This window comes from Tetrao urogallus (assembly GCF_951394365.1).
Source record: "Tetrao urogallus genome assembly, chromosome: Z".
NCBI classification, from domain to species: Eukaryota; Metazoa; Chordata; class Aves; order Galliformes; family Phasianidae; genus Tetrao; species Tetrao urogallus.
Genome location: NC_136816.1, coordinates 50,528,483 through 50,553,513, shown reverse-complemented (window position 1 = coordinate 50,553,513; position 25,031 = coordinate 50,528,483). Strand labels below are relative to the sequence as shown.

Sequence of the window (25,031 nt, the reverse complement as noted above, 5' to 3'; positions counted from 1 at the left end):
AAGGCATGTTTCTAAAAGCATGCAAACATTTCACGCACATTTAATAAGGCTTCTGATTTGCAGCTGGTGTTATAATATATAATGTTTAGGCTACAGCTGCATGCCTCAGTTACAGTTGGGGTCCTGTTCTGTCAGATGATGTTAAGACACAGGAAAAACAATCTTTCATGGTTAAAGAGGGCATTAAAGCATTGGCCTAGGGAATGCAACACTCAGCAAAGTATTCCTAAGACAGATTTGGTGCATACAGAGAAAAGTGCACCACTTCTTGTGCAGCTCACACAAGGCATAAGGGTCCCCTTGTAAATCTGCAGCAGTTTAGTCCTACTAACAACAGTTCTACAAACATCTTCCAAGACAGCCAGGTCGTCTTACTCCTTACATGCACCTGACCTTTGCTGCAGAAATTGGCAGTGTAGTCATGGTTTTGGTTCAAAGTTTCAGTAGCTTTTCACAACCAAGAGCACTATGTGTCATCCTTCACAAGGATGTTGTGACATGGCTTGCACTAAAGATTGTGACAGTATCCACTATAAAAATGAAATAAAACTGCTGGTATCTAAAAGAAAAGCAAGAAGAGTCTAGGCTTACTAATGCACTTAGTGCACAGTTGGTCTTTGAGAACTGACATGGGAAGCAGATGTTCCCAGAGAATTCCCTCAGCACCACTGCCCCAAGCCATCCACTCTAGCTTTACACACAATGTGCAGTTCCCACTTTTCTTGGCTCTTCCTCAGTAATAGGTCTGCTAGTACTAGATCACTGCTCTGTGAACAGAGCAATGATAGGATTCTCTGCTTGATTCTCTGCACCTACACTGCCAGCATACACAACTTTTCATAGTCAAAACCATAAGGCATAATTCTGAGCCTACTTTATTGCCACCAGTATTAAGCCATCTATTTTTCAATTTTTACAAAACTCTTCCTGATTTACAAGTTTTTTTTTGTTTTGTTTTGTTTTTTTTTTTTTTGCTTTTGATTTGCTTCCACTTAATTTCTAATCCACAAGTTTCTGGGATTGCTAGGAAGTATGCTAATATCAAGATTTAAAAGTTAAACATATTGAAAAATAAACATTTTAAAATTGATATTCAAAATTGCACCAAAGGAGAAATAAGTTAAAATGTTCTAACTTGTCAGAAAGAGCCAAACACTTCTGACTAAGGCTCTACAGAATAAAACAATAATGACTTGATGTTGAAATATCTATGAAGGTTGGTTGGTCACATAAGTGGCCTAGGTGTGGTTTAGAAGTCACCAGGATAATATTCTAAACAAAATACTTACATCTGTATCTATATCTAAATTTCAAAATCTGCACATGAAGTGACATCAGTTCAATATGAACTATCATTTTACTCCTTCCCTAGACGTTTGGACTGTACATACTTCCTCTCAGGGAGGAAAGTGATCTCCAAGCAAGCATTATTCAGTTCTTAAAGGAACAAATCACTGACATAGAGCAAAAATATATGGTGAGACATCTTGTACAACAGTCAGTAGAGATAACATAACAACTAAAAGTAGTGCAAGATGAAAACAAGCCTTAAGAAGTAAATTACTAAAACCAATTACTCTACAAAGTTGATTGTGAAGTAGTCACCTGTATGCTGTACAAGAGACGAGTTAGATTCTGGATTGCTTGTACAATCTAGAAAACAAAAGAGAAGGATTTTCAAAGTTTTGTTCACTCTTAACTAACTACACTCTGTCTGGGGTTTAAATAAACTCACCTCTGTCCCTGTAGATCCTGGGAAACTCATACTTCCTCCCTAAAATAAATACATGTTGCTTTAAAAACTAGTTCTTTACTTTGCAATTGTATCATCTAGGAATTTTTTTTGTTTTACTAGTGGAGACATCCACACTGCTATATGCAGTGCTGAGTCAAACCTTTTTGTGAGTAGGTGAAAAAAGACAGAAGCAATAACCTAAGAAGACTAATAATTCATCAACACTGGAGTTTCCGTGCAAATCACTAGAGATCCTAAGCACAACTGTAAAAACAAAAATATTTCATCCACAATTTAAATCCTCTTGTGACTAAAGCTACACAAAAAAAAAAACATTTCCATTCTCTCTTTGTTTACTTGACAATTTTGAAATACAGTAACCAGACTTCTGTATATTGAGCAGAATGGGTTTAGATTACATTTAGTATGATGAAAAAGCTCATGAATCTTCAGAAATCAAGGCATGAATACTGCAAGAAGCTGATGGCAGTTACATTAGTGGGTTACAGGGAGTGCCTTTGGTGTGCAGGGAGCTGAAAAAGGACTGCATACATGCTGTGCACTGGGAAACCTATCAGCATTAGGGCTGCTGTCCACTGCAGCTGGGCTTGCAGTGCACTCAGACACTTTACATTTTCCACCCCATCCTTTTTCTTAGGAAGCTTTTTTAATTTATGGGGTGAAGCCACCCATAATCCCTTCTGCACAAAAAACAGCTCCTCTGAGAAAGATAAGGTGAAACAGTGGAGAAATAAAACACAATCCTTTCTGAGGCTACACTGGAAAGACTTCCTGTATGATTTCTGTTACTTCTTCTTTTTTTTCTTTCTTTTTTTTAGGAGTGGAGGAGGGTTTGGAGAATATTTGATCTTTCTCTGATTCTCCCAAGTTCTCTTCTGAGCCCATTTCCCACCACAGAGCACAGCAGGCTGCTCCATTTCACTGCAATAACTGGAAATGAAAACAACAAAGTCCAAGCCCCAAAACACAATGAAGATGTGGTTGAGGAAAGGAAACACCAGGTGCTACATTCCCTCCAGCCCTTTCATTCTCCATCACCTCCCTTCATATTTCTGTAGCCATACCTTCACCTCCTCCTCCACTTACTACTGCAGTAACGAACCAAACAATTTGCTCTGCCACCAGACAGAGGACATAATGGGGATGCTATATAGTACCTGGACAAAGTAATTTGGCCCTCCTGCACTGGACTGCTAAGATGGGCAGCAGGCAGGGAAGAGGAGAAGTGTGAAGAAGCAAGAGGAGGAGAAGATGTGGGTGAAGAGAGGAAGACTGCATGAATGAAGACCCAAAAACTGAACAGAGGTGTGGGATCAACTCTACACTTTTTTTGTTTTCATAAAACCTATTTAATTTAACAGAGGAGATGTGCATAAGGATTAAAGGTTCAGCTAGCTTTGTCATGGCTAAGAGGCAGCAAGTGGCTAATTCAAGCACTTGTCATGCTCTCCTAAAGGCAGCAGCACTTGAGGATTGGACATAGTCTGGATATAGCCATGGGCGTCCTGCTCTTGGTGTCTCTGCTTCAATGGAAGTTGGACCAGATGGACCCAGATGTTCCCGCCAACCTCAAGTACTTTACAATTATTACAATGGAAGTATGAGCAAAAGGAAGGTTTAACCAAGTCACCTAGTGATATAACAGTATCACACCACTTCAGCAGTGTCCTTTAAACCCAGGTAGGTCAGAATCAATGTATTCAGCTGTTTAACCTGTGCTGAATGCTAATACCACCTCTCTGCCCCTCTTCCCTCTTTGTTAAGAGCAATAACAAGCAGCAGAGATGTGGATATTCAAATCCTGGTGCAAGCTGCATATGTTCCTCAAGCAACCACCTGCAGACACAAGGCAAGAGCAGGGGGATGAGATCGGGACCACGTACTACTTCTACCCACTTGGCACCCAAGTTTTGCGTGGGAAACGGTCTTCCTGTTATATAATGCACCTAACCCCGGAGCTGGGGGCTTTCACTCTGGCTTTCTGGCTCTCTGCCCATGCAATCTGCCTAAGCCCAGTGCTGCCATCTCACAACCTCACAGCACAAACAGCATCCGAAGGCAGGGGCTGGAGGACATCCCCTGCCTTTGAAAGACCTTTCGTGTTTTGTTTGCTCGCTCTGCCACCTCCTGGTCAATCTAATTTTGACACGGTTAGATGTGATAAAACAGCTTCCCAAACAGTCGAGACCTGAAGAGTAAACTGGGATGGAAAAGCTTGCTTGAGACCCTGTAGATCCACTGATGCTCAAAACTAGCTGGAAAGTTAGATGAGGTTGTTCAAGGCCTTCTCCAGTCAAATCCCGGAAACCTCCAAAGATGGAGACTCCACACCCTCTCTGGGCAACTTGCCTCTGCTTGGTTACCCTTCCCTCATGGTGATTTTTTTCCTCACATACAGTCAGAATTTTCCTTGCTTCAACTTGTAATCTTCGATACTCACCATGTTGCTATGCACCTCTGAGAAAAATGTGGAAAAATAGACAGATACTACTAATGCTATGTATCTATCTCCTTTTCTTGCAAATTTTTCATTTCATGTCCTCTCTCTTCATTTCTTCCTTTTACAGCTTTTGTGATTTTATCTAAGCCTTACACAATTATACTTCCATTTACTTTCACATTAACTCATGTCGCTCTTGCTTTAGCACTCCGTCCTGCTCCCTTAAATTTGCCATTTATAATTCTGCTCAGAACTGACTTTTGATTCTGCTTTTTCTTCAGATTTCTTTAAGAGCTATAGGACTTTGAAAAATGTGCAGTTTCTCTTCTGGTCTCTAATTGCTCTGTTTTATCTTAACTCAAAATTCTGAAGCAAGTTACACGCTCATTCTCAGGATGAAGTTCTTCCAATGTATATGTCTTCCTTGCATTAGCAGAGGTCTCTGTCACTGCATGAGACTTTCATCATCCTAAGAACAGGAGGAGGGAGTAGAGGGAATACTATCAGCTCCACAGGGATGGATGCATTGAATGATGACAGCAGAGAACCAGGATCTTAAGTGGCCCATAGAAAAGCATTGTGGCTGCCACCACACTCATTGCTCTATAAGCCTGGTAGGAAAATTGTTCTGTGCTTGGATTTATTATGGTTTTTATGTTTTGTTTTTATTTAAATGTTTTTATAAATTCATTGTTAATTGCAGTGAATTCTCCTAAACTGAATTATCTGACTTTGATGAAATGTGCCTATCCTATGCTTTAGATTTTAGACTGATCTTCAGATATTCCATAAAAATCTGTACAGCTCTCATATTCCCAGTGCCCAGAGAGATAAGTGCAACATGAAAGAGAAATCAGTTACAATACCTTGTAGTCTACACTGGCATCAGAAATTTCCTTTTCAATAGGGCAAGCACTGAGATCAACTTCAGGTGATTCTTCAGCTTCCTTCATTTCTGCATCTAACATATAAGATCCCAAGAGGATGCAAGAAAAAGGTATCAAAGCATATTCTGACTGCAGAAACAAAGGGTACACTTTCCTACAGCTACTAACGGGATGCTGTAAATACCTAATGCTGAAGGATTCTAGGCTGGTGGAAAACAATATTCAAAGCCAGGATGGCACAAGTGGGACAATCTTATCTTAAAAATCATTAGTATTTCGATTATGAAATATTTCAAAATACAGCCATCTTAGTAAACATGCTCCACAAGTGTACAGGACTCCATTTGCCTTTTATTGCAACAACATTATGTTGTACTTTATACAGTTGAAATAACCAGAATAGCAATCCCAGTGACAAATTGGTTTTCATGCTTTGTGACAAAAATTGTCTGCCACAAAAAAAGGCCTACATAGCAATATACATTTGCTGCACAGCTGAGCAACAAAGATTAGAAAACATAAATACTATGTATGAAGATTCACAAATCGGACTCAATAATGCTGATTGCAGACATATGTTATGGAAAAACTGCAATGGATACAGTTAGTTCACTTCAATGAAATTATATGACAATTTACTCAGAATGTTTGCCCAAAGACAATTTTTATTAAATAATTTTCTACTGATTCTGCCACAGACTGAGAAGACTTTCCAAAAAGAAATCCTGTATCAATTACTTTAGTAATCTGAACATGTAAAAACATCAAATTTTACTCACCACTAGGGAAAGATTCCAAGATTTCACTGGCACTAAGTCTGTGCTTCGAACTTAATTCCTCTGTACTTTCCTCTGATGATCTGTCCGTTTCATTCACTTGTGATGACGTGACAGCAACGTGGAGACTTTCAACTAGGGAAGAAAATATGAACAGTTACTGAGACCCTGGAAATTGATCCTTTATGCACATATCAATGACAATGAATTGTAGAATAGTTTAGTCTGGAAAGGAATATTCAGAGATTATACAGTTGACCCTCAGGTCAACAAAACTGGGTCATTCAAAGTCCTGTACACACAAGCTTGTGGTATGCCCAAGAATGGCCATTTCACAACACTTCTGAGCAACGTGCTCCAGTTTTTTACCACCCTCACAGTATATATTTTTCCCTTTATTTTATTGGAATTCTCCATGTTCCAACTTGTTTCCTTGTCCTACTGCCATGCACGTCCAAGAAAAGTTCAGCTTCTCTGTTACAGCCCTTTCAGGTGGTTGAAGTCCATCAAACCACCTTCTTTCAGAAGGGAGCTCTACCACCCCTTTTCAAAAACCATGTTCTCTGGACCCCTAATCATCTTGGTGCTCTTTGCTGAACATTTTCCAATAAGCCTTGTGCTCAGGAGTCCAGTGCTGGACACAACACTACTAATATTTCTGGCTATGGCTCAACAGAGGATGAACCATCTCCCTCAACTTGCTGGAAACACTTCTCCCATTAGGATGTTGGCTTCCTTTGCTTGCAAGCATACATTGCTGGCTTGTAGTCAACCTGCTGTAGACTGGAACTCCCAGGTGCACTTCTGTAAAGCTGATCTACTCAGTATCCAGCCTATATCAATACACACACTACTCCATCACAGATGCAGACCTTTGCACCTGTCTTTGCCAAACTTCTTGAGGCTTCACTCAGTCCATTTTCCCAATCTGTTGAAGTCTATCTTTAGTTGATTACTCCTCCAAGTTTGCAGTCAACCATGAATTTGCTGAGAGTTTACACAATTCAACTGTTACTTCATTAATAAATATGTTGTAATGATCTCAATATCTATCCCTTAGAGAATCCCTTAATAACACATTGCCAGCTGATCATAATCCTCTAAGACAAGAAATCCAGCCAATTTTCCAAGCAGTTATGCAGTCTTTATGCCACCAGTTCAGCTGCAAGGATATTACAGACAGCACAGGCAGTGTTGAAGGACTTGTAGATGTCATGGCAGAAAAAATGTGATGCTCTTTTCTCATTATGAAAGCCACCAGGTTGCTCAGACACTATTTGCCCTTGATGAATGCATGTTGGCTCTTCCCAATCACATCTTGCCCTTCATTTGTGCTTGGAAGTGTGTTGAGCCTGTGTTTTACCATCTTCGCAGAGGTTGAGGTGAGGATGACTGCTTTGTATAACCCTGCATTTTCTCTCTTGAGGAACAGTGTGATGACGTTTGCATTCTTTAAGTCCTCAGGAGCCTCTCCCAACCACCATGACTTTTTGAAGATGATAGAAAGCAGTCTCAAAATGACACTGGGTAGTTCCCTGAACAACTTTGATTTATCCTGTCTTGTCCCATGGATTTGAGTGTATCCAGTTTGCTTAAGTACTCCCTAAATTTATCCCTCTGTACTGTGCTTTACTGTTAAGAGTCTACTGCTAGTTCAGGAAGTTGTATTATGGAAGTAATTCCATATATATTGCTGTTAACTTGTTAATGTGAAATGAAAAGATAACAACAATAACACTAGAACGAAAGAAAGTGAAAATTAAGAGTGGGTAGAATCAGGTGTGTCAGTACAGATTGCCACTTTAGATAAAATGACATCTGTAATTTTATCCCTGCCTTATATTCCTCACCCAAAGACATCTATTCTATCAATAACATTGTTCTCTGAGTTCCAACCTTTCCTGTTTCTAGTTGAAATGTGGTTATTTGCCCACAACTCTCATGCTAGGTAACACTATAATCTTGCAATACCTCTCAAAGAGCATATGGCCTATGATGAATATGGCTCAGTTTATTAGGACTCATTTCAACTGAATTTAACAGGAATTCAGTTGAACTTCCAAATAGACAAGACACCCACAAATATTATTCCCTTCATTCCCTCAGAGGACTGCATTATAGACAGTGCAAGGCTATCTGCCCTCTGATAGTGTGCAGAAAAATCTGGCTCCTAATTATGGCAGGCATTTCTTGGAAAATCTGTTAAGATTGTCTGCAGTTCAGTTTGTACATAATCCCACAGGATTCTGATCTGTCATCAAATCAACAAACTGTGAAGATAAGGGAGCAGATGCTGTATCATGCTGTATCCAGTGATGTACTTCACAAGGCTGTACTGCAAGGTGACCAGTTATTGAAACATTTCTCAAATGAAATCTAACACCATGGTCCGCACTGTTTATAATAAGATGTTATTCACTAAACATATCCCCACTAAACATATCTTACAGTCTTCTTTGTGTTCTTTGCCAACCTTTGGCACAGCCACCTCTTGAGACTTGGAAGAACCGTAGCACAAGGTAACAGGGATATACCTTATTACCTTGAAATATCTGTTGTGTACGCCATTGTATGGCAGCTGAAGAGCCACCACTGCACACTCCTGCACAAACTCACCTTCTCTGAGTGCTGCTACCAGCAACGAAGCAGCCTGTGGAGTTTCTCCATAATCAGGTTTGACAAGGAGGTGAGGTTCTACATGAACATCTTCAAATCCACTCATATCTACTAGTTCTGCATAGATACGCAATTTGTCTTCCAAACAACTGCAGATTTGCTGGTCCTGGTTACTCAGTGATTCTGTCAACCAAAATTGAATACTGTATTAATATTTTTTATCCTGCAGGTAAAGCATATTCAAAATATTACTTCTAATCTTTACACCACGTACACATTGCTAACTTGAGCTAGGCAACATACTTGTTCAATGTCTTTTATAAGTGGCCAGGAATTGAATTCATTCATAGCCTGTCCTGATGAAAGCTGGAAAAGACACCGGGTAGGTCACTGCCTTGTACCTGTCTGGCGCACTTCTTCTGAACTCACAATAAGCAACACTGGAAAAGCATTTGGCTCAGGACAGCAGAAGACATGCTGATTCAGTGTGTCAGTGTCAAAGAAGAACATGTGCTCTCTGTAGAGGATGCCTTCCCCTGTGGCTTTCCCTAGGCAGGATGCTGAAACTTCTCTCCTCACAGCAGTAAAAAGATGTGGAAATTGTGCACAGGGAAGCCAAAGAAACAAAATTCAACTCTACATTTTAAAATAAAAATAAAAACAATAAAAGATGAAATGTGTCCTGGTTTCAGTCCATTTTCTTCCTTGTGTTGATTGTCTGCTTTGGCTTTAGGAGAAAAACAATGCTAAGAACACACCAATTTAGCTGTTGCTCAGCAGTACTGCACAGAGCCAAGGTCATTTCAGTTATACAGTACCTTGTACTGTCCTGCCAGTCAGGGGCTAATGGGTACAAGGAGCTGGGCTAGAACAGAACCAGGATAGCTGACCTAAACTCACCAAAGGGATGTCCCATACAATATGGCATCGTGTTAAAAAACCGAGGGGAGTTGGCAGCCACTGCTAGGGGTCTAAATGTGTGTCGGTTGATAGGTGGCGAGCAATTGTACATCACTTGTTTTGTAGATATCTGTTTATATATATATATACACAAACTATCATCATTACTATTATTTCTCTCTTCCTTTTCTGTGTTAGAAGGTAGTATCTATCTCAAACTACGAGTTCTACTCTTCTTTTTTCAATTCCCAGCCCCATTCCACTGGAGAAGTGACTGAGCTAAAGGCTGCGTAGTGTTTAGCTGCTTGCTAGGTTAGACCACAACAATCCTTGTGACGAACAATGAAGGACTTGAAAAGTTGAGATAACAACAGATCTAATCGAAGTGCATTAAAACAAAGTTGTAAGTCGTATAACAGCTTAACAGTTGCTGGTCAAAATGCTGATCTTCTTGTTCACAGTGTAGTTCTATTTGCTTTCAAGCTTATTTTTCTTAATTGCTCTCAGGTTTATTGTCTCTGAGGGTAGGACTGAGCTTTATGGTTATTTATGATTTTGCTAGTTTGTATACAGCAAGTGCTCATGTTATATCAGTCTTCAATTTAATTTGGTACTTGTACTCAGTAGTGCCATCATTCTCACAGTTCTCTCAACAAATACAGTAACCTAAAAGAGTTGTTGAAAATTTTGTGTATACCTGGGATATTCAAACTAGCATGATCGTATTCCTATGTCTTCTGCATGTGTTTCCAGTTTTATTACTGGTTAAGAAACTATTTAAAAATACCACTCACTACCTTGAGGCAGGTTGATGTGGATGGCAAGTTACATCGGAGGATAAGGGCAGGCTTCTATCACAACTGTGATGGGTCTAGAGCTCACCTCTGAAGAAGTGCAGAAAGCTGACAATGTTTCAAGAAAGTTTGCCCTCATCCTGTTAAGGCCACTGTGCTGCAGGTCTGGCCCATGTCCACCAAACACTATTCAAAACTGTGATCACCATCAAAAAGAAGAAAATGCCTCTGGATCTGATGCAGCTTGTGCAACAGGCCTTGCAGCTGACCTAGAGAACCAATCTGTATCCATTGTCCCTGTCCACAAGTAGAAACAATAGACATGAAAGTCAGTTCCTTCAGTGAAAGTCAGTTTCCTCAGTAAGGAAGGAAGAAGAGGAAGACTACTCCATACCACAGCCATCACAAGAAGTGGAAGAAGAGGCAGAGCTTATAAATGAGTCAGTAACCACCTCACTACAGGTGAGCATTGGATATGTGGAGATACGTAGAAAGATTTCAGCTGTCATCTAGGTGAAGCTGTTGTCACCTGGCTGTTCCAATGCTGGACAGCAGGACTGACAGCATGAATTGAGTCAGGCATGGAAGTGAGGCAGATGGGAAGGCGGAACTGCCAAGAAAGAAAAAACTTCCCCTTCCTGTGCTCTGGACATGAATCCTCTCAGGCATTCCTAAAAGGATGATGTCTGCCAGTCAAGTGGACAACCATGTAAAGAGGTACCCAGTACCTGACAGAGTTAGCTGTGCTGTAGGTGATGTGTAATGCTGACCTGAAAAATGTTCAATTATCTCAAAATCTGGATAGTGTCAAGTGCATACAATCCAGATGATATAAATATGTACAGAGTTCACCACCATTTTACTCGCTGGCAGTAATTACCTGGAAAGATGGAGATGAGCAAATACGGATGAATTGGCTGACTAATTCCAGCAATACAAAGAAGGTCACTCTCTCTCCATGGGTCTGTCTCAGCTGTAGAGAAATTGGTTCAGCAGCTTGAGAAGAAAGAAAGAAAGTTTTCTACTCCACTTGTACAAACCAGTGTGCCTGCTATTAGAAGACTTCCTCTGCTTGAGAGAGGGGATTTAGTAGATACACACCATGTGCTGTGTGACTACAAAGAGAATATGAGGAAGTGAGTTAGAAAATCCACTTCAACCCAATACATCTGTATTTTTGGAATGACTGGAAGATGCCAAGAGCCATCTGTATTGGAGGCTGAAATGGGCCTAAACTGAAAATGAGTGGCAAAAGCACCCCACTGCAACTGGCCCAGAAGCTCTGTGTATCCTTGATATAGATTACCTCAGGAGAGGATACTTCAAGGACCAAAAAGGGTACTAATGGGCTTTTGGTAATGCTGCCCAGGGGATGGAGGACATTAAGCAGCTGTTTACACTGCTCAGCCTCTCAGAGGACTCCTGTTGTGAGGCTGCTAAGAGTAGAAGAACAGCAGATGCTGTTTGCTACCACAATAGTGTGCCAGTGGTAATATCACACCAACCAAAACTCCCTGATCTCCATCCATAAGCAGATTTGTCAATTGTAGAACAAAGGAGTAATCACAAAAAGGAAACACAAGCTTTTTTATGTGTTGCTGGTTTTATGAGAGTGCATATTACAGATTACAGTTTGACTGCAACCCCTCTCTATCAAGTGACCCAGAAGAAGAGCAATTTCACACAGAGCCCTGAGCAACAAGAAAACATTGAACAAATAAGACAGGAGATAGTTGCAGCAGCCCTTGGACCAGTCTGGTGTGGGACAAGATGTAAAATGTGCTCTATACTGTAGCCAGGAAGAATGGCTCCATCTGGATCCTCTGGAAGAAAGCAGCAAAGGAGACTCAAGGTTGATGCTAGGATTTTGGATCTGGAGACAGGCCTCAAAACCTGCAATATTCCAACTGAAAAAAAATATACTGGTAGCATAGGAGGGGGTCTGAGCTGCTTCAGAAGTGGCAGATAGTGAAGCACAGGTACTCTTGCACCTGACTGCTTGTACTGGGCCGGATGTTCAAAGGGCAGGTTCACTCCATACATCATATAGCTGATGCTACATGGAGTAAGCAGTCTGCACTGATCACACAATGAGCTCCAACAGGAAACTTTAGTCACACAGGAATCATGGAAGCGATCATAGACAAAGATTTTGAAATACTGTGAGAGGAGGAGGGGGCAAGTTGAAAAGGTTGTATGATAAAATACCAGAGAATTAGAAGAAATATGCCTTGTTCACTGATGCGTCTTGTACTGAGGGAAAGCATGAAGATAGAAGGCTGCTGTACGAAGCCCTAGACAACAAGGTGCAGAAGCTATTGAAAGAGAAGGTGAATCAAGCCAGTTCACAAGAGTGAAGACCACACAGCTGGTTTTAGATATTGCTGAACGAGAAGTGGCTAATGCTCTACTTTCATACTGACTCATGGATAGTAGGAAAATGTCCTATGGAAGCAGTGGAAACAGAACAATAGGCAGCACAGAGGCAACACCACTGGGCCCCTGCACTTTGGAAAGATATTGCTGCCCAGGTAGAGAACATGATTGTAAAGGTATGTCACATAGACAGATGCCCAAGTACCCACAAGCCATACCATTGAAGAACACTGAAACAACCAGCAAGTGGATCGGGCTGCTAGAACTGAAGGGGCTCAGGCAGATTTGGACTGGCAACATAAGGGTGAATTATTTCTTGCTCCATGGGTCCATGGTACCTCAGGTCATCATGGAAGAGATGTAACATATATGTAGATTCAGGATCAAGGGGTGGAGTTCACCATGGACAACACAGCACAGGTTATCCATGCATGTGAAATGTGCTGCAATTAAAAAAGTCAAATGGAAATTCTTTTCTGGTAGAGAGAACTATGGCTGAAACATAAATATGAGGCTTGCCAGTTTGATTATATCACACTTCCACAAACCCTCTACAACAAGTGCCGTGTACTTACAGTGGAGGAAGCAAGCACTGGATGGCTGGAAACATATCCTGTGCCACATAGCTGACTGAAATGCTGCCCTGGACTTTATACATATGTGTATATATGCATATACATAAAAATAATCACTAATTTCCTTTTCAGTCATGTTAAGTAGATTGTATCTCAATCTACAAGTTCTACAGTTTTCTTCCAATTCTCTTCTCCATCCCACTGGGAGGGGATGAAGTGAGCAAAAGGCTGTATGGTGTTCATCTGCTTGCCAGGTTAAACCAAAAGAAAATGCCACAAACAAGTGAAGCCATATCGTTATTGAATATTTGAGGTATTTCCATGAACAGGAAACTATTTGACCTCAAGGATAATTTCATAATTTCAGTGTTTATTCTGAAAAATACATTTCATTTTTGTATTCAAAATAACGTAACAAAAATATGAATCATTTTAAAAAAGGCTGTGGACATTCCATCCAAGGAGGTATTCAAGGTCAGGTTGGATGGGGACTTGGGCAGCTTGGTCTAGTACTAGATATGGAGGTTGGTGATCCTTCATGGAGCAGGGGAGTTGGAGCTTGATGATCCTCCAGGTCCCTACCAACCCAAACCATTCTATGATTCTATGATGAAAAAATGATTCTCTTTCAGACAACTCACATAATACAATCAGACAACTATGGCTTTCTCTACTGACTCTGCTTATTAAGCCATTCTGACCCCATCAGCCAATATATGCATGTTATTCATCCATCCTAACCTCTCAGGACATGGGAGCTCTTAGAGTGGCAAGTAAGCTACCGTACCTTGACATCTCTGAATTTTGCATGCTTTAGCCTCAGCGATACGTCTGTCCTCATCAAATTCACCCATTTTTCCTTCTTCTTGTTCCTCTGGACAACTGTTGAAATGAAGGAAGGACAGATAAAGTCATATATAAATATATACTGTTTTTTAGTACAGTGTTGCATTCATTAGAAACTACAAAATATTAACCAATTTTGGTACAGACTAGATCTGTGCCATTTGCCCACTTCTATATAAAGCAGAAACTAGGCATAAACAAGACTGAAGGATTCCTGTAAGTCTTAGTATAAGGCTCATATCTGAAGAGCAATGTCTTCCCTGCCATACCTAATGGACAAATACCAAAGTAAGACTGGGGATTTACCCAGAATGGATGCATGGGCATTTGCAAGATTCAATAAAGCATCCAGTGCCAAAGGCAAATGTAAGGGAAGCTTAAAGTGACAGGTAAGGACATCTTGGAGGAGCAGGAAAGGTCTACTGGTTCATTGAGAAATTAGAAGTAACACAGTAGGTCTGATAGAATTGACGATGACGTCTTGGGGTCTCCGATATCAATAAAGAATGGAAAGCACACTGCCAAAAATATCCAAATGACCTCCTTTTCACTTTGGACTACCAAAGTGAAAACAAAAGCCTTTTTCTCTACCTTTCCACTGCATCTTGAATATGCCTCATCCAGCTGTTACGCTCCTCTTTGGAGTTTGTATGAACTTCATACATCTCAGGTCCTGCAGATGAAGCACTAATCAAAAACATCCCCCTTTCTTCATTGGCTACTTCTCTTACAATGAGCTTCTGAAGAGAGATGACTGAAGGCTTCTGGTCCTGGGAAGAACAGTCACAATACACACAAAAATATATGTACCTATCATAAAACACCAAACTTTTAGAAGAAGGCAGTTTTTCAATTGGTTGAAGTAATTATCCATCAGAAGAGGGGTGGCCAGAAGGGACAGGGGAGAGATCGTCCCTCTCTACTCTGTTCTTGTGAGGCCACATCTGGAATACTGCATCCAGGCCTGGAGCCCCCAGTACAAGAAAGACAGAGAGCTGTTGGAGAGGGTCCAGAAGAGAGCCACAAAGATGATGAGGGAGCTGGAGCACCTCCCCTACGAAGGCAGGCTGAGGGAGCTGGGCTTGTTCAGCCTGGAGAAAAGAAGACCTCATTGCAGCCTTTCAGTACCTAAAGGGAGCCTACAAATAGGAAGGGAATCAACTCTTTGAAAGGGTAGATAACAGCAGGACAAGGGGAAATGGTTTTAAGTTGAGGGAGGGAAGATTTAGGTTGGATGTCAGGGGGAAATTCTTTACTATGAGAGTGGTGAGGTGCTGGAACAGGCTGCCCAGAGAGGTTGTGGATGCCCCATCCCTGGAGGTCTTCAAGGCCAGATTGGACGGGGCCCTGGGCAGCCTGGTCTAGCATTAAAATGGGGAGGTTGGTGGCCCTGCATGTGGTAGCGGGGTTGGAGTTTCATGATCCTTGAGGTCCCTTCCAACTTTGGCCATTCTGTGATTCCGTGAATTCTCATCCTGGTACACTCAGCCTATTTGTGTTCCCACCAAGTGAGAAGCCTGCAAGAGTTGACTATTCAGACATCTTATTTAACCATTTTGTTAAATACTTTATAGTATTCATGAATAACTAAAACACTGGGTATGTGCTAAAAACAAATACCAGAGGCTCAGTGATACTGATTCACTGTGTTTATATAGCATTTATATAGTTTGGGAAGTTCAGTTTATGATCTTTAATGCATTTTATGTGCCACTACCACCACATTTACTACCACCACATTTGCAGTCAAAATTATTATTCTGTTTTGGTTTGTTGTTATTGCTGGTTTTTTTTAGTTGTTGGTGTTTTGTTTTTGTTACAATTTATTTTAGATAAGTGAAATAGCTTGCTCTGCTTCCTAGCTTCATAATCAGATGAGGCACGTCACTAAACCTCTGCTTGTTGTTTTCATCTTAACCTTCATATTAACCTTCCATATACTGGCATATTACTGTTATGAACATATTATCAGTATTAAAGAAATTAAACAGTGTGAGAATAACGTGCAAAAGGATCTAACCGTTGAGTAGTACATAAATAAAAAAGTAACATATATTCACAGGTCTGACAATATACTTACAACAGCTGCAAAAATGTACTTCTGATCTTTTTCTTGTAAGAACAGCAGCATATCAGTTAGAAGCAGAGCTAGGGTATCTCAAAATGAGAAAAAAGAAAATTACATTTTTAATGAAAAATATTACTGTTCTGCTTAACTGATTTATCTTTGAAAAAGAAGAAACCCTGATCAGTAAGTAACTCACAGAATCCTACAGTAAAGCCAAACAAGAAATACTTGGATTATCCTATGTATTGCACAAAGCAATGGCAAGCCATCATTTTGATCCTGCTGGGAAAGACCACACTTCCTGATATCCACCCTCCTGCAGCACAGTGCTAAAGCACTGGCCCACAGAAAGAAGAAACTCTCACTCAAACATCCCCGCAGCTTCTCCAAGCTTTCAAAAGTCAGCCTACTAACAAGCACCCTACACAAGTTTTGTTTCGTCCACATAGTAAAATATACTCGCAGTTGAACATCGTAATAATGAAAACATTTACGGAGTAACAGTGAGCACACAGGCTTGTAAAGCTGTATAACAAATATTAGCTAAGTTTCAAAAAAACAAATCCCAACATGTGAAAATTAGATTCTGGGCTTGAGTGTGAAAATTGGGCTCCAGCCAAATGTAGCTTCAGGATTTCTTTACCACTATCTGTGTCCCAGTACCACTGCAGAACAGTGATGATGGTCAGTGCTGTGAACAGTTCAAACGCACAATATAAGAACATGCGTAATGGGATGAAACTACAAACTATAGAAAAGTGGACTAGAGGAAGAAATGCAACTGAGAGTAAAATGTAAAAGCACATTTTCCCAAGCTTTGTATGCAAGCTCGTTATTTTAAACATACAAGGTGTTCTCTATATATGGCAGCAGCTTCTAGAGCTACTCTTCTAGTTTCTAGTTATTAGTTGAATATTCTCAATATCATTCCCTCAGAAATTTGTGTTTCCAGTGCAGTGTAGTAAAACACTCTTAAACCAAACAATCTCCATATGTTATCTGCAAAGGACTTCAGAACTAGGATGGAATACCTTTGAAACGACCAGTAGCTGTTTTCCAGTATACTAAACCTTCATGAAGAAGTATCCTCTCTTTCCCCATCAAGTCTTGCTTCCTAAAAATGTGTCCACTTTTCAGTTTTGTATATGTTTTGTTTTCAGTTCTGTTGAGAATTTCCATCAGTTTTTGTCTTTTCTCATACTCATTAACTTTCAAATCTACTGCTGCAATCATGTCCTTAATTAAACGAAGGGCTTTGCGTAGGTCTTTATGTTCTTCTGATCCTTCTGTATGAAGCAAAACATAAACAATGTGATAGTGACTGACATATTCAAGACAAGGTATTACTCATTACTTCTGGGAACTGATGAACATAATGTGAGGCTAAAATTAATAAATCTATAATTTTGCCTTGAACCTGGCAACGTTTGCTAGAGACATTGCAGGTATTTGCCTTTGATTTAACTACTAAAAGACGACACCTCAGATTTATTCACTAGTCAAAACTATACATTCAGTATTTCTGACCTACTTATGAGCAGCTAAAATTTATTTATTTTTTTTAAATCTAAGTAAATCATACAGTATAGTACACTTCTGGTTAAGAGTTAAACTTAGAATAGGACATCAAAGACAAAACATTTATATTTGGATATGAAGCTTTCTACAACACTAATTCATAGACCATTTTAGGGGCAATTTCTGTAAGCTAATAGCATTTATAAAATGCTCTACAAAACTATTAATGCTTTGTTTGAAAAACTGAAATGTAATTTATGAAGCATTTGCCTAACCTCACAAGACACTTGACTGTAATTCATTTCATAAAACATGCAGAACATGCCTGAATTAGTTCACATCCTCTGTTCAACATCTTTCATTAAAACATGTTCTTCGGGACTTCTAGGCCTTACCTGGATGGAACCTTGGAGATTCATAACCATGACAAAGACTTCATATAGCAGACACACTATTTGGGCAATATCTGCCTGAACAGTAGATATTTGATTGCTCTGGTTTGCACAGAACAATGAATTTCATCCTTTGAATAAACTGTAACAGTACATATTCCTTTCATTAGAAATGTACCTCAATTTCAGACATGACACAACGCTCAGCTTTTATTCACCTTTTGTGTACTGCAATATCCTTTCAACTAGAACAGGGTATTTGGTGATTCGCTGAGTGACAAGCAGAATGCACTCAGGGATTCCTCGGCGGCGTGCCAACAAATTGCTGTTCCTCAGCTGCACAAACACAAACACATGCTATCAATAATAAATTCATATTAAAGCACCAACTGACTAATAACAAATATGATCTCAATGTGTTAGAATGAACTAAAATAAAATCTTGGGTTATCTGAACTATCCCCAAGTAATAGATGCTGCCCTGAGGGATGAGGTATGTTGTAACAGGAACATGCATGTAACATACTGGATGCCAAAGCTTTCAAAAACTTGAAAAGAAAAATTTATCAGCTTTCTCTTGAAAAAGGAAAAATCTTGCCCTTTTTATTATATTAAAAATAAATTCTGAATAAATAAATAAATAAATAATATTAAAAATCCTGAATTTAAAGTAAAAACTACATAGTGATCATACTCTTGTGGAAACTTACTTTAATAAAGTTCTGGAACTTCTTATTTTGTTGCAACTCTTTGAAGAGATTAACAGCTTCTTTCTGGTGGCTGCAAAATTCTCCATATATTTTCTTCATTTTAGTTGCATTTTCCTCTGAAAACTGCAGAAATTAATAGTTGAATTATGCTCAACTAAAAAGCATATACCTACAGACTGTAGTATGTATAATATTTTATAATATGTATATAAATGTATAGTATTTTACATACATACAGCCCCAGCAACTCATATGCTACTTGCTTCTCAACTTCTCTGAATTTCACTATCACGTCCCACCAATGCAGAATAAAAACAGGCTAGCCATTTTAGGAGCAAGAAGAGGAGTGCAAGCTGGACAAGTATGAGCATTACATTCTTGCCAATAAAGTAGACTAGTTACTGTAACATCACTTCATCTTTTTGCAAACACACTTCCTTTAAGGCTTATTCACATTCATCTGATCTCTTCAATTCTAGAGAAGAGTACAGCTAGTATAAACAGAGCCATCACCCCTCCTCTCACAAACAGCAATCCTTGATATGCCATGCGCTGAGCACAGAAAACAGACTATTTTTTTCTTGTTCTCATTATTCACTCATCTGCTTAGCTGCTAACAAAGCGAATCCATTGCTTTTGTTTTTGTTTTTAGCAATCTGTGGTATTATGGGAGCAGCTTCCTACCAAGAACAGTATCTCAAGTTCATCACTTTGTCACCTGTACCATAAATGTAGGAGTTTATTTCCAGTTCCTAACAATTACCTGTCAGCAACGATTTTCTCTTATTGCTACTTCAGCCTGCAACATAAAGGGGCCAAACTTTGAATTTTATAAGGCAATCTTAGTCCTCTTCCCACCCAAAGAAGTTTTAAACTCTGTATGTTGTTTGGGAACCTTGAGTACATAAAGAACTAACAGAACTGATGCCTCTCTACCTGTTGCACAAGGATATCTCCGATTCTGCTGATTACAAAATTACGCTCATTCCCCTCCTCACACGATTCCTGCCGTCTCTCCCTCAACCTGCAAAAGAACTGCCTATGGATCTCCAGTAGCTCATCTAAGCAGGGGAATATTCTGTCCACTGTGCTATGGTCCAGCTGTAGTTCTTCTTTCATTCCCTTCCTGAATATTTCAGACATAATGTAGAGGGTGTGAATGTGATGCACTTCCGTTTGCATCAGCTCTGCAGTATAAAAGAAAATAGCATATTAATCATTTTAAACATTATACAGTCATTATCACTTTTTCTGTATTAGCCTAAAACCTATTAGATTATATCAGTCAGAAGTCTCAATTTATCTAGCTCTCGTGCAGCTCTCGAAACTGTCCTGCACTGAGTGTACTGGGGTAGCCACTGCTTAAACTGGAGACGGGATGAGTTCCAGGGCAGGGTAGAAGTGTCTTAGGTAGTCGGCGTGTTCCAACTCTTCCTCAACTCTAGGAAACATTGTAATTTGTGGCAAAAAACGTTTTGCTCTCATTCTACCAGATATAAACTCATTCTACCAGATATAAAATAGGCCTGGTTCCCTCTATTTTTTACAATAAATTGTTTTACATGAAGCTTTGATATACTGACCAAAAATGACATCCTGCCTCTTCGCAACATCCTTTTCTTGCTTGTTACAGAACATTGGATCCACAACGAGACTCCATGATTCAGCCTCAAATTCCTGTGCATCTGAACTGATGTCAGTCCACTGAGACGAATCTACCTCAACTGTGGTAAAATGTACATCTCATAAATAACAGCCAGAAAAACATTAAGGGACATTTCTTTGACTGTCTATTGATTAAGTAAGGGGGACACATCATAGGGATGAACTTCAAACAACTTCTGCAAATGCTGACAGTGCTATTACAGAGGAAAAGCTTGCCAGATGTCAACAGCATTACCAAAGTGTTGAAATGCTAATGTGACAGCGAGGGACAAGAACAAACAAAAAAATCTTAGATTAAATCCTTTTATCCTTCTTTGCTTGGAGAAATGATGTAGGTTAATGGTTTGCAGTGTGCACTGCTAATGGAAATGACCTGATGAGTGCAGAAATAAAGTATATTGCTTCTAAAAGGATGCCAAATATCTTTTCCCTACGATTTTCCAGTGGCAATACCATGCAAAAATATTCTAAAAGTTATTGAAGAGTTACTTTAATTGTACTTTTACTGTACCAAAAAAGTTATATTTTAAGACTGTTGTATCTGATTGTATCACTTTAATGAAGGCCCAGTTGTAACCAGTAAAAAAGATGTTTTACTTCTACTAGATGAAGTAGTTTCCTACATCAACTTACAAATTTTGCACTTTGCACTACAGGTTAAAAAAGGCAACACTTGTGCAATACTTCTCACCTTCCATCACAAAAGAATCCATTGAAGAATATGTCCCTAATGCCTGTAACATCTCTTCAGATCTTGACTTGGTCCTCCATGTGCTAGCCTCGGAGTCCTGCTCAGGAAATGGCATAGATCTTCTATGGCACAAAGGAAAGGAAAAAAAAAGACATTTATTTAATTGTTGCAGTTTCCTAGAAATACTCAATAATGTATTTAGCATTTGGTAGCTGTCCTCTACCTTTCAAAACTGGCACCAGGGACACTTTTGGACAAAGAATGGGACTGCTGCAAGGCTTCTCTCCTCCCAGCAGATAGTCCAATAGGTACAGAGGAAGAAGGATGCACTGACAAAATCCCAGGCTGTGAAATGTCTCCAAATGACAAATCTGTGAAGCAAAGCATAAAGCAACATTTTGACAATGTACAGTATGTCATCAATAGCTTTAAACTGTAAAATGTTAATCAATTTTCATATACACCTATGCCTGATAGCACAACTGTCCCTCCCCAACAGTAAAATCCATGATGCTTTACCACAGAATATAAACACAAGATCCTCAAGAAAGTGGAATAGCTCTGATGTGGATATGGAAGAAAACAATCCTCAACTATAAATACTCTCACATCACAATCTGAACCCAGGGACATCTCAGTACATATACATATGGTGAATACCATACTCAAAAGCACAAGACAGAAAAAAACGTCTACATTTGATTTCCAGTCTCACTGAAAACAAAATTTAGTAAAATTCACCCTCCTTTAAGTAGGTGAGAAGATAACTGAATTTCTTCATGAAATCCTGCTTATCTGTATCAGATATGAGAAGCACAACTATTTTTCCTGATGATATTGAAAACGAAATACAACAATGATGAAGGAATGTTTGTGTTGTCATTCCCCTTACTTCATAAAAGAGACTTAACTTATTCACACCATATTCACACACACTCTCTAATCTACTAAATACTTACTTCCTGTGCCAACTTGAGGTTTGTTTTTGCTATGGTACCTCTCCTGGGATTTCTGAAAAAGAATGATTTTATGAAACTACAATGAAATCACCTCTGACAACACACTCAACAGTCAAGTTAGTAATTCACTTCCATGCACTATCATATAAAAGAGCCTCATGAAAAAGATCCTAAACTACGGTCCTAATTTCAACCAGTGTCAAATAAACCTACGACAAAGTACAACATTATTCGTACTGCAACACAAAATTGAATCTGTTATTCAAAACAAAGTCACTGAGCTACTGCTTTCTGAATTTCTATATCAGTACTGCCACAAAGACTCCAAGAAAAGGAAATAATCTTCAGGGCCTTATATTCAAACATTCTTGAAGGATCTGTGGCAACACACTGCCTGATGGAGCTTCAGAATCAGAGGCAGAACCGATTCCCCTTCCAAGCTGTACTTTCCAAAACCTGTAGTGAAAGCTTGCCATAGTTAGATATGTATTTTCCCTGAGATGGGTCAGTAAATATTTTCTGTAACTCATTCTCATTGAGATGAGTCAGAAAGTGGCCCTTGTCTCCTCCTGAGAAATAGCTTACCAGTTCCAGTACTTAAACTGCCAATTCAGCTGTCTTAGTGTCCTCTACTCAGCCAGATATTTGTGCTAGGCTATAACATGACTAAAAGAAATATAACTAAAATAAATATAACCAAAATAAATAAAAATGCAGGGTTTTTTTGAGGGGCCCAAAACTGAAAACAGTACTCGAGATGCAGCATCACCAGCGCTGAGTACAGAGGAATGAGCACTTCTCTGCTCCTGACAGCTATATTATTTCTTATACAAGCCAGGATGCCATTGGCCTTCTTGGCCACCTGGGCACACTGCTAGCTCATGGTTAGCTGAGTGTCAACCAACGCCCCCAGGTCCACTCAGGTCTTCCAGCCACTCCGCCCCAAGCCTGTAGGATTACCTGCAGTTGTTGTGGCCAAAGTGCACTTTGATGGCCTGGCACTTGCTCCTGTTGAACATCATACCATTGGCCTCAGCCCAAAAATGTAGACTACCCATATCCCTCTGCAAGGCCTTCCTACCTCCAGGCAGACTGACACTTTCTCCCAACTTGGTATCATGTGCAAACTTCCTAGAGGATGAGTACATCCTTCAGGATGTACTCAACGCCACCACCCAGGTCATTAATAAAGATACTGAACAAGATAGACCCCAGTATTAGACCCTGGGGAACACCACTTATGACTAGTCACCACTTGGATTTAACTCCATTTACCACCACTCTCTGGATCTGACTCACAAGCCAGTTCTTTACCCAGCAAAGACTGTACCTGTCCAAGCCACAGGCTGACAGCTTCTCCAGGAGAATACTGTGGGAGACAGTGTCAAAGGCTCTGCTGAAGCTTGCATTAACAGCTTCTTTCTCACCCACCAGGTGGATTAATCATAGAAGGAGATCTGGTTGGTCAAGCAGGACCTGCCTTTTATGCTGGCTGGGCCTGATCTCTCAGCTATCCCACACATGCCATGCAATCTCACTCAAGATGACCTCTTCCATAACCTTCCCTGGCAACAAGGTCAGGCTGACAGACCTACAGCACCCCGATCCTCCTTACAACCCTTCTTGTAGTTGAGAATCAAACTGGCAAGCCTCCAATCTCTGGAACCAGGAATACTGATACATGATGGAAAGCAACTTGGCAATCATCTCCACTAGCTTCCTCAGCTGAGCCTTTAAGTACCCTCAAGGCACACCATTACTCATCTTGTCCTTGTAATTTTTCAAAAATACAAGTAACTCTTCATACTCGTTCCTTATCCTCTTCCAGAAATTCTTGTTCAAGCACAGTGCTTGATGATGCTCACATAAAATTTTTCCATACCCTTGTAATGCCTTGCATATAGTCACTTGGTCTGGGGAAATTTCCTATACATTTTTTTCCCTTCATCATTTTTTCTAGAACCCACAGAAAGCAAATCTAATAAGAATAGCGTGGTAGAGGAAGTTACCTTAGTGCACACAGGGACACAGTCCTTACAGTTCTTATGCACAATCACACTGCAATCTGAAAGAGAAGTAGATTTCAAAGCTTGATGTAGAACACGGGTCTCAGGCTGCAGATGATGTTAACTCCGCAGTTTCACTACGCTTCCTCCTTCAGGCCCCTTTACTAAAATAGCCTGGATGTTGCTCCAAGCTACTGCCCCTGGCTGGGAAGGAGCCTGTTGTACTGGGCTAGAAGATGCCCACTGTCCCTTCTGAAGCTGCCACCTGCTTTACCTCACCACCCTCGCTTGCCCAACTCAGCCCATTACATAAAATAGGTACTTCCAAATCCAGGCAAGGCTTGTTTTAAAACAGAATGCTGAACCAGGATCTCCAAGCAGGTTTCAGAGCACTGCAAATTCATACATGAAAACCATTAACTACTTACAAGAGCACTGCAATGATTCTTTTCCTAGGAGGGCCTTTTCACAGGCCATACATGGCATAACTCCAGAGAAGGTTCCATTTATAAAATTATGCCTGTTCAGCTTCTCTTTGTCTTTGGTATCTTTATTTTTTGTCTTCATCCCCAATAGCACAAGCAGGAAAAAAGGGGGAGGGGGACAGGAAAAAGAGGGGGAGTATTAGGAAAGAAAATAAAGTGATTCAACCTTAAAAACACAACAGTGTTCTCTTTTTAAGAGCAAAACATTTTGAAACATTTATTTCCTGTACTGAAAGACCTAGAACAGTATACTGTATTATTATATCTAACATCATTAATGGCATTGCTTACACTGACAGGCCAGCAAACCTTAGCAAGAAAGACTGGCAGTTATAAGCCTGCAAAAACAAAAGAGCCAGAAAACAAAATTTATGAAGTCTTACCGACTGGCCACACACAACCAAACAAGTGTCAATGTTTGCATCTCCTTGTGAAATCCATGCAAACTCATGCATATGCAATAAAAGCTATCTTTACGTAACCTTATACAGCCTGTATTCAGGTACTAAATGACATGGGAAACAAACTATCAATTAACAACATTAATGAATTTAATAATTTTTGCCTATTT

The 25,031-nt window shown here is 39.9% G+C and overlaps 1 protein-coding gene across 1 annotated transcript in view; it reads right to left on the bottom strand.

Moving 5' to 3' along the window:
* The window catches only part of ARHGEF28 (Rho guanine nucleotide exchange factor 28), a gene marked incomplete at both ends in the record, with an annotated part of 139,708 nt that overhangs the window by 16,854 nt on the left and 97,823 nt on the right, over positions 1-25,031 (bottom strand). The window contains 18 exons of the mRNA XM_079548919.1: positions 1,606-1,653; positions 1,736-1,774; positions 5,063-5,157; positions 5,863-5,994; positions 8,476-8,658; positions 13,908-14,002; positions 14,558-14,736; positions 16,047-16,123; positions 17,066-17,320; positions 18,163-18,280; positions 18,655-18,777; positions 19,591-19,841; positions 20,238-20,378; positions 21,011-21,132; positions 21,234-21,381; positions 21,970-22,021; positions 23,979-24,034; positions 24,404-24,536. Of these exons, the coding sequence (XP_079405045.1) occupies positions 1,606-1,653; positions 1,736-1,774; positions 5,063-5,157; positions 5,863-5,994; positions 8,476-8,658; positions 13,908-14,002; positions 14,558-14,736; positions 16,047-16,123; positions 17,066-17,320; positions 18,163-18,280; positions 18,655-18,777; positions 19,591-19,841; positions 20,238-20,378; positions 21,011-21,132; positions 21,234-21,381; positions 21,970-22,021; positions 23,979-24,034; positions 24,404-24,536 (2,247 nt within the window). The remainder of the gene's footprint in view (positions 1-1,605; positions 1,654-1,735; positions 1,775-5,062; positions 5,158-5,862; positions 5,995-8,475; positions 8,659-13,907; positions 14,003-14,557; positions 14,737-16,046; positions 16,124-17,065; positions 17,321-18,162; positions 18,281-18,654; positions 18,778-19,590; positions 19,842-20,237; positions 20,379-21,010; positions 21,133-21,233; positions 21,382-21,969; positions 22,022-23,978; positions 24,035-24,403; positions 24,537-25,031) is intronic.